General features: G+C 34.9%; 1 protein-coding gene across 1 annotated transcript; it reads right to left on the minus strand.

Moving 5' to 3' along the window:
• Positions 1 to 832: 832 nt before the first annotated feature.
• ndufv2 (NADH:ubiquinone oxidoreductase core subunit V2) lies at positions 833 to 10,326 on the minus strand. Its single transcript, XM_051884007.1, has 8 exons — positions 10,169 to 10,326; positions 9,471 to 9,533; positions 7,907 to 7,969; positions 7,598 to 7,714; positions 5,765 to 5,933; positions 5,192 to 5,301; positions 2,865 to 2,941; positions 833 to 1,001 (listed from the first exon to the last, which is right to left on the minus strand). Exons 1-8 carry the CDS (start codon positions 10,208 to 10,210, stop codon positions 908 to 910), a joined length of 735 nt encoding a protein of 244 aa, XP_051739967.1. The 5' UTR covers positions 10,211 to 10,326; the 3' UTR covers positions 833 to 907.
• Positions 10,327 to 10,609: the final 283 nt, after the last annotated feature.

Consider the following 10,609-nt stretch of genomic DNA (forward strand, 5'->3'; position numbering starts at 1 on the left):
CTCCAAGTAAGCGCTGGGTATACTTCGTTTTTTCTTTATGTGTACGGTAGTGTATGCACACAGTCGAACGCACAGCCTTGCAAAGTATACTTCATTTAACTCGTACGCATACACAGGCATTCGACGCACGCGCAGTTTTGAGCGATCTCTCGCCACAAGTTACAACCAATGTAAACATCTTTGTATTCTTTCATGCTAGAGTTGTACAAATGAGGGTACTTTCAAACCTCTTCGCTCAATCTGTCGTCTATGTAGGCCTCCGTTGTCGCTGTAGCTTGCATGTGTTCCAGTCCATTCTGTTTATGCAGTTTTTCTTTGACTACCTTGTGAATTGACGCCCCCAGGGCACAGTTGCCACCTTGTGGATAAACTAATTACTGCAGAAAAATTAAATACACATGTGCGACTGCACGTAAAACTACACGTGGTTACAAAAATCTGCCAGTGCGCGTACTCTACTGATGACAAAATTTGTGTCACACATACTGTACAGTGTACGCTGACCCTCGTGTATGCGTAAAAAGTGAAGTATACTTTGGGCTGTATTTTCGGTACAATTGCAGTAAACATGTATGTCTTTGTTTGTTTGGAATATGCTAATTATTGTGTGTTCAGGAACATCCCTTTAGCTGTGGAGCATTCGGGAATAAAGGTTCAACCCAAGTAAATACATAAATTGGAAAATATTGTGCATGTAAACATGGACTTGTTTGTATGTGAAAATATTTTAATGTGCATGCTTCTGTATTCTCCTATAATGCTCCAACACCTTTTCACAGGTTCCAACATTCGTTTGTTCATCCTTTTAAAAGAACCACACTGGTCTATTGAGTATAATTAATGATAATTTTATTTACATACACAACATCTCTGACGTTTACAAGGGCTCAAGACCATGGAGGTCCAGTTACAGGTCAGGTCTCACACCAAAGCCCGGTCCAGGAGGAGGTTCTGTCAGGGAGGTTAAACCTCCAGCGGGTTCACATGAAAAACGCCCACCCCTGATGGAAGAGAGATCATTAAAATAAATTAAAACACTCTTAGCGTGCCAACGGACTCACCAACCACGCGTATAACAACGTCCTTATTTAATTAGTCTAATTTTAAACTTCTAGCTGCCTCATGTTATCTTAGGAAGTGAAATAAATAATAAGGGCGTCTATGAGAACTGTGCAAGCTGAGCTCACCGTGAACCTTACAACTAGTAACTGGCCCTTCTTCTGACTGTCAATCCTTTTAATAAGCTTGTGTCTGTGAAAGTCCCAAACACCCCCATGACATCACAACCAAACTATACTCGACTCTGAACCAGATAATCAAATCAATTGGCTTGGCCCAATTTCTGTAAAAGATCTAAATCTTTAAACAAATAAGGTGAGTTGCTTTCACATTTAATTCCACTGCTGCTCTATACAGATAAGAGTCTTGAAAGATGTCTGACCGTACAAGACACGCATCATTACCAAGTAATTTTTTAACCTTTTGATGTTTGATACACTAACAGTGAGAAGTTTGGTATAATTAATCACTTTTTTTTTTTTTTTTTTTTTTTTTTTTTTAAATGATTTCTGAAGGATCATGTGACACTGAAAACTGGAGTAATGATGCTGAAAATTCAGCTTTGTTTAACAGGAACAAATTACATTTTAAAATATATTCAAATAGGAAACCGTTATTTTAAATTGTAATAGCATTTCACAATGTTACGGTTTATATTTTTAATCAAATAAATGCATCCTTGGTGACTTTTTTCTAAAACATTAAAAAAATCTTAATTATTCCAAACTTTTGATGGGTCATGTATATAGCTTAATATTTTTTTTATTTGCTATGAAAACGAAACTAATCTTGTGTAAAATAATTAAGGCATGTTTTCTACTGTGTTTTCCTCTAAAGAAACACTATGATGAATGTAACAATGCATACATCATAAACAGCCATTTATTACATATTAAATATATTAAAAAAAAAAACATTTTAATACATGAAAACACCATGACACCAACAAATCAAATTTTTAATAAATTCACTGATGAATGCTATGGTGCTATTAAACTCATGTTTGTGATACAAGGAATTAATCTAACGACAGAGACTTTAGTAAATGTAATGGCCAGATAAAAACACTTTAAAATTGCTTTGATGTTGATTATTTGTTATCACGATATATCAAGTAATGTTAAAAGTAGAAAAAAGCAGAGCTGCACGATTCTGGATAAATTGAAAGTCACGATTTTTTTGTTTAAAATACAGATCACGATTCTGAATAGACAACAGAATACCATGTAATTTACTAGAAGTTGTGACAAAATGTTAATAGCTGCAGTCTATTTAAAATATATATATATATATATATATTTTTAAGAAAAATGGTTTGAATGAATGATTCAACGACTCATAAATACTTCACTTGTTTCATTACTGGATGAATCAGCTTTTTTTTAACGAATGTCTTGAGTGAATGATTCAATGACAAATACATTTTTAACAGTCAGTTGTCACCACCTACTGGTGTAACAATGTAATTGGTCTTCATTTGAAGAATCCAATTACTTTCAAAAGGTGATTTACTCTATTTTGATCGCTACCGTAGACATCTATAAACTTTTATGCTAGTACTTCTGTGATCATTTGAACAGAAATAATGTGTGCTTGAAAAGACTCTCATATCTATACATGACAGCTGCTCTCTCTGGATCAGTGGCAGTGCATACGCAGATTTGAATGTTCGCTGTGATCAAAGGTTTAATAGACAGAGCTGAATCATTGTCAGTTATGAACAAGTTCGAGCGGGTGTTTGAATTGAGATCGCAATTTTTTAACGATTAATCGTGCAGCTCTAGAAAGAAGACAGATGTGTGTACCTGGGCCCAGGAGGAGGAACTCTCCCTGCCTTCAGCTCATCAAGGATCTGCTCCATGTCTGATGGTTTAAGATCCTCCTACAGACCAAAACAAAGACAGGAAACACCCATTAATGGAGAATTAATAAATTATAGCCTATTCTCTGATCACTGCCTTGACAAAGAGATAAATAAGCAAGCCCGAGCATCAACTCTACAAGGGTGGATTTAGTAAAAACATGTCCGAGTCACTTTCCACCAATATCAATATAATTATATTTTTATAACAACTGAGATGTAATAATTATAATGTTCCTAAAAATAGGCTTCTATTTCTTTAAACAAAACATAATTACTTGTGAATTATGACTCAGACATGTCAGACAGATTCAGCCACTACACATGTTTGCTGATGACTTTTTATTTAATTGTGAGAGGCCGAGGCTAATTGCATCATTGCACCGGCAGGTCATTCAGGCCTCCGTTTAACAAAAACAAGCTTAAACTGAGACTCAGACAACCCGAGTAATATTCACCACTGATACGAGTTGACATTTAATTGGCAAATGAACTATTTAAACAGAACATGAGGCTTGAGGTTATGTAGTCAATCTTTCCTCTGAATCTAGAAATTGACTTGTAAGTTTTTTTTTTTATTACGTTTTGACAAAGTAAATAAGAACAGTACAAAAAACATGCACAATATTATCATCATTGGATTATGTATTATAATACTAATTATTAGTATTACCATTTGTACAATTATATTTAGTTCTTTTGTTGTAAACCTGCATTCTTTTTTGACAAATTTGACATTTATAATAAATTACAATTAACAAAAAAAACAATATGCACTATCAATACTACTATTATTTTCTGATAATGTATAATATAATAATATTAATAATAATAATAAATAATAATAAGTATTATTAGTAGTAGTACAATTATACTATCCAAAGTTCATTTGTTTGTACTTTCTGCATTCATCTAAACTGTCTGGTTATTAGCAGAAGATAATAATTATCCTTTATATAACATGTGTAATGTGACCACATCCTGCATGCTGCCCAACAGTTACCACTGTTAATACTCTATCAATAAGGCCATTTTACACCTGTCAATTTACACCTGGTATTAAGATGTTTTGGTCGATTGGATTACAAGTGGACAAAGCTAAATACAGGTGTAAACGGGGTCTAAAAAGGTTTTGAGCTTGTCCACTTTCGACCACTTCCAGAGGGAGTCAAACTCATTCGACCGGATTGCTTTCGTAGTGGAAATGTTCATGTGGTCGAATTAGTTCCTTGTTTACATCCGAACACCAACTCAGTATTGGACGAAGCTGAACACGTGAGCAGCACGACGCACGCATGTGATCCGGCCAATAATGAGCCGGCATTCGGACGTAAACAAGGAAGCCTGCACTGAGTTCACTACATATGACAATGGTTCAAATTGTTGAATAAAGTCGTTATTTTTGTTTTGTTTTTGCGCACAAAAAGTACTCGTCGCTTCATAACATTAAGGTTGAGCCACTGTAGTCACGACTGTCATGTTGACTATTTTTACCATGTTTTTAACTACCTTTCTGGACGTCAAAAGGTGCAATGACGTTGCTGCCTATGTGTGGATCAGATTTCATCAAAAAGATCTTAATTTGTGTTCCGAAGATGAACGAAGGTCTTACGGGTGTGAAACGACATGAGGGTGAGTAATAAATGACAGAAACTTCATTTTTGGGTGAACTAACCCTTTAATGCGTAAACATTATGGGAAGCGCACTACCCAGATGGGATTTAAACTTTGTCGACTGAAGACCTAAGTTGGTTTGAAGACGAAAAACGTACCTAGCACAATGTTCTCTCACCATTCTGGATTTCTAATGCACACACCGCATTCAGCCGGTCTTGCAGCTGTCAAAGCAGAAACGAAACTGATGCTCTCTGTGTGTTTTTCCGTCATCTCCTTTAACATTCATATGTAAATTGTGTGAGCTTATTTCATCCATTAGATTGAAAGATCTGAAAATATACATTTAGCCGCCCATAGACACTCGCCTTGAAGAAATCAGGACAGAAGTGGTTGAAAGTGGACAAAAGAGACAGATTAAAACACCAGGCGTAAACGAGAATGTGTCTCCCTCCTCTACTTGTGATCCGATCGACCAAAACACATCTTAGTACCAGGTGTAAACAGGGCCTAAGACGCTACTCTCACCACAGGAACAAATGTTGTTCATCTTGACTTCATTAACAAGAGAAACTGCCTCCCCTAGAGGTGACATTAAAACTAGCCTCTCACGAGCACACGACAAGACTCACAAATGAGGTTTGTAATCATACTCACATAATAGTTATCGTTGATCTGGACCATTGGTGCGTTCACACAAGCTCCGAGACATTCGACTTCTGTTAGCGTGAATAATTTATCTGCTGTAGTCTCCCCGACTTTGATACCTGACAGGAGAGATCATTTTCAGTTCAGGATACTTGGGTTCAAAAAATTAAATGCATAGTTATTATTTACTCGCCCTCACGTCATTCTAAATCCATCTCATTTTCTTTCTTCTATGACACAAAAAAATATATTTTCTTTCCTAAAAAACCTTTTTATTAAAAAAAGTTGTTTAGAACAACATGAGGGTGAGTAAATAACACAAAATTCATTTTGAGATTAACTATTCCTTTAAGTGCCTTTCAAACGATCTTAATAGCTTCTGATTTAGTTTCTACTCAAAATATTATGTTGTCAGAAAAAGGTTATTGCAAAGCCTCAGTGAATTATCTCAGCATTTTCAAGTACATTTCAGGCCTTTTTTTTTTTTTTTAGCAGCGTGGCTTTAGCTTGTTTATGTGGCGAATGTGTTTATTGGTGACGTGCGAGTGGAGACGTCTCTGTGGAGTCCCAGTTCTTGCTCACCCAGTTTGTTCTGGATGGCCTCCAGGATGCTGTCCGAGTCACAGAGCATGCAGGGCGTAGTGGTGCAGATCTGGATGTGGTACTTTCCCACTGGCTGACGGAGAAACATGGTGTAGAAAGTTGCTACTTCATAAACCCTCATTGGAGCAATGCCCAGGATCTCTGCCACCTGCAGGACAAATTGAAAATCACACAAGACATTGGTTGGGAAAGACAAAAATCTGAAAACCACAATATTTTAATAAAAGAAAACAGGACTGTCAGCACTGAGCATTTTTTTCCATCAAATATTTATTATAATCTTTATATTGTGTATTCGGTAGCACTTTACCTAAAGGTATTCAAAATGTATGTTATAATGCATTTTATATTTTCATAAATAATTGTAAGCAAAGTTAAATAAAGTTAATAATATTTGCAGTTTCTTGTTACATCTGAATTTGGTTGTTTGTCAAGTGTTTTAATGCATTATACTTTTTAAAGGTGTGTTCAATGAATAGTTAAGTATTATAATGTATTATAACTGTGGTTACAATTATTCATGAGATCATACAATGCATTATGAGGTGCATTACAAGGCATAATTAATGCATTAAAAATACTTTTATGATGCATTATATATAAAGGCTTTAACTTAAGTGTTACTGTTTTTTTGTGCACCTCTGGAAGAATAGCAAACATTTTGTAGAAGCTTCTATTCAAATAAAAATGTAGAGAATATATGATTAAATTGTGGTACATGGTCTAATACATAGTTTTGCGACAGAAAATATCCACAGACAATTTACATTTTGGATGATGTTCCTTAATGATCCTTAGCTGGTTTGATTCTTTACAGTATGAGCATAAAAATGGAAATGCATTTATTATGAATGCATATGTTTCATGAAGGCTGGGTGATTTAAATAAATACACTGCTGTGCACTAAAGATGCAGTTAAACTATATATGAAACCATAATGCATTTAACAGAGATTTTGCCACATATCAATACAAAAATACTTTGTGAAATTAAAAGGGACCTTATTCAAAGTCTTGATTTTGTTTTTGGGCTCTACTAAAACAGGTTTTCATGCTTGAATGTTCAAAAAACACATATTTTCCAAATATTCTCCATTGTTGCAGCTCCTCTCTTCCCAGTCTGTCAGTAACACTGTTTAGTTCCTGTTTCTATGAAGCCCCTCCTTCTGAAAAGCACAATGTGCTCTGATTGGTCGGCTGGACCAGTGTGTTGTGATTGGTCAAATGCTTAGAGCGTGTTTGGGAAATGTCCTGCCTCTTACCACAACCCCGAGTTTCAACACACTACTAATTAACTCAACCAGGCCCCGCCCCTTTTTTCTGCGTATGCGTTGGATGGGAATTATTTAAATGAGGAAAATTGTGGCATGTTTGTTCCCAAAAGAAAACTCAAGACTACAATGGAGGTGTTTCAGGGAGTTCAGAAACAGTGACACTGATATAGAGAATAACTCCCGCTGGAGGGACTTTTTCATGCTCAAACCGCAACATTACACACTAAAGAAAGACGGAACATGTAAAAAAAAGCATAAGACCCCTTTAAAACTATAATTGCAAGTATTATTATTAAATTTTAACTGTATGATTATTGACGGTGTTTCACAATTTTTGACCAACGAATTTCCATGACTTTGTCCATGATTTTCTAGTCATTTGTGATTACTAGATAAAATGTTTTCAATTTCTAACCAATGGAAGGACTCAAAAACTGTATACTCACTATTAAACGAATTTAAATTGACTGATATTTGCAGGTTTTAGTAACTGTGGAAACTGTTTATTATTTATTAAACAAAAAAGCTTAGCCTGTCACCTTGTTCATTGCTGAAATAGGAAGCCATCCGTGTTGCCTCTGAGCCAAATCCAGCACAGGAATGGTGGCGGCCGCCTTGTGTCCCTCTGGGTAATTATTAATGATGGCCTCAACTCTCTGTAACATTCCATAAACAACAAACACAGCTATAATCTTTATTCAACATATCTGACAACACCAAGACATGTTTGATCTTGGCTGTGGAATACAAAAGTGCAGTTTTGACAGGGAAAAAAAAAAAGTTATACATAACATGCATTAAATATGATCACAGGTTATGAGATCAAAAACACAAATGAGTTTCCTCACCTTCAGGTTTTCTGGGGAGAACTCGAATGGAGTCTCTGGATTGTTGTCCGGTGTGTCTCTGTGCTGAAATAATGAGAACAGATTAACCCCTCAACAACAACAAATAAGATGCTACAAAAATATAAGCCCTAAAATGTTATGTTCTTCTGATTTAGGGTGCATGTGTGCTCTGTAAAAATAAGCAAATTACAGATTTTCATGTCAAGTCACGTTTATTTATATAGTGCTTTATACGATACAGATTGTTTCAAAGCAGCTTCACAGTGATAAACAAGAAAATAAAGTAACTTTGCCATGAATGTTGAAAAATTATTCAATTATGAAACAAATACAATTCCTGCTGTAAAGAAGCTCTAAGATGATAACTGTCGTTATTCAGCTCAATTTAGTTCTATGGTGATTCGATTCAATTCAGTTCAATAACTTTGTTGCTAAGTTTATTAGTTATGAAGCATACTCAGTTCTACTACAAAACAGCTCTATAGAAGACAATAGTGTCATTCAGCTCAAGTCAGATCAGTGTTGATTCAGTTTAATTCAATAATAGTGAAAATTATGAAACAAGCTTAATTAACGAGCTATAAGCAGCTCTACAGAAGACAAGTGTCATTATCCAGTTCTAGTTTTTTTTGTTCTCATCCAAAAGTGTCAGTGCAGTCAAATTGATAATATTACTGAATATTAACCCTTGTGTGTCCTTAAGAACATTTTTATCTTTTATTTTTAATTATTTTGCCTATGTTACTGCCAAATGCACACATTTTAGCAGAGGTATGTATTTTTTATTATACTATTTCACCCTCATTTCCTTTAATAAATCTATTTTACACTAGTAACAAAAAAAAAAAATAGCTCCTCTCAGGACCTCAAGGACAAAAATGTCTCCATTGAAACTGCAATTTTTAATCCCAGAGCCATTTAACTATAAAATTTTGCAGTCTTTGTTAATAGGCTTCCATTCTGTTGGCAAGGCTTCAAAATTTAAATTTTTACCAGATTGCGTCCTTTTCTCAGGTTTGGTCTATAAAGCAAATATTCACTTTTTCTGCTTCTGCACTATAGAGACAATTGGATAAATTATGCAGCTATAATTGTGTGGGTATGGATGTCAGAGTGTGGTTTGTATGTATGTACTAAAAAAATGTGTGTGTGTAATATTTTAGAGAGAAAATCACAAATCCAACCACTGTGTGAACCAGCAGAGCTTTGCTGGCATCTAATGGAGAAAATTTGGTATTGCGCCCATCATTTTTTGAGATCTCAACCACAAATTTGGAACACAACTTTAGATTATGTTCATAAAAAAAAAAAAACTTAAACCTCTGTAACTTTTTGTTTTTCACTTTTTAAACTGTTTTTTCAATTCAACAATAATCTGCCAAGTGTCTTAATCTTAAGTCTGTGCTCCCAAGCTTCAAATTATTATGACAATTTTTTTGATACTGACATTTTTGTCCTCTAAGGACCTCAGTGTATCTTTTTTAAACTGACACACAATGGCTAAGTGTCTCATGTGCAAATTACTACAAAGACTGCAACAAAGAAAACAAAAGTAAAGTTTTACCACAAAGAGTCCTCCTGCTCCAGCGCGAGCCGATGTCTGGTGCAGACTACGCACTTGTCTCGCCTGCAGAAGAAATGACACATGGCCTTGACTTATAAACAAGTGTCAGTAGAAAATACTGTGAGAAAACTATTGAGTAACTAGAGTTAGCTAACTAAATGTAAGTGTATATATGATCAGAGTATATACACAATTTAAAAAAATGCATGTTCTTGGCAGACTGCTGAATGTGTGCAGTTAAAACACTGTGTATATTGTGTGTACTGGTCAAATATGCTCTGAGTATACAGTGATTATGCTCTTTAATGCTTTCTGTTCAGTGTATACAGTGTTGACTGGGTCTCTCTGCATTAATCATTGCAAAAGTAATGCATGATTATATATATATATATATATATATATATATATATATATATATATATATACACACACACGCAAATAACTTCTAATAAAATAAAAATGTTCCTATGCAAATTATTAAAATCCATAACTGTTTTTAACGAGTGTTTAGTAATCACAAAAGGTTTCATTCTTATTTTAATGACATATAAACACAACCCGGCCTCATTATTAGCTGTTAGCGTTTTAGCTTCATGTCCTTGCACAGATGTCAGCGCTGCTTTTAAAACAAATTCATATGCAATTCTTCTAACCACCTCATGAATAATCCGATTAAAACATATATAAAGTAAACCTACCGCATAAGACACGGCAGAGCGCAGCGTTGAAGATAAAAACATCTTTTCAATGCGCTCGGTCACACAAAACACAAGCAATGGCGGACATCAAGTGATGCGAGTTCGATTGAGCGGGTCTGGTTACGCAAGGGACGTTCTAAGCATTGAGTCTGTATAATAGAACACCGAGCTGCAGACAAAAATACAGATGCACATTGTGTCCTTGACATGCCACGATAAAAATAATTGACAATCAGAGTGCACACTTGTAGAACTTGATCTTACATGGTAAAACGGTTCATAATGCAATAATGTAAGTAAAATCTGAGGCAAAATGTTTTGTTTTATTGTTCTTTTTAACAAATGGGGTTTATTCCAAAAAAATCATTTGTGTTCTTTACAAAACTATATGCAGAAAACCAATATATTATAATATTTATTGAGCCACTAGACTAGTAGATT

This window comes from Ctenopharyngodon idella, chromosome 2 (assembly GCF_019924925.1).
Source record: "Ctenopharyngodon idella isolate HZGC_01 chromosome 2, HZGC01, whole genome shotgun sequence".
NCBI lineage: Eukaryota > Metazoa > Chordata > Actinopteri > Cypriniformes > Xenocyprididae > Ctenopharyngodon > Ctenopharyngodon idella.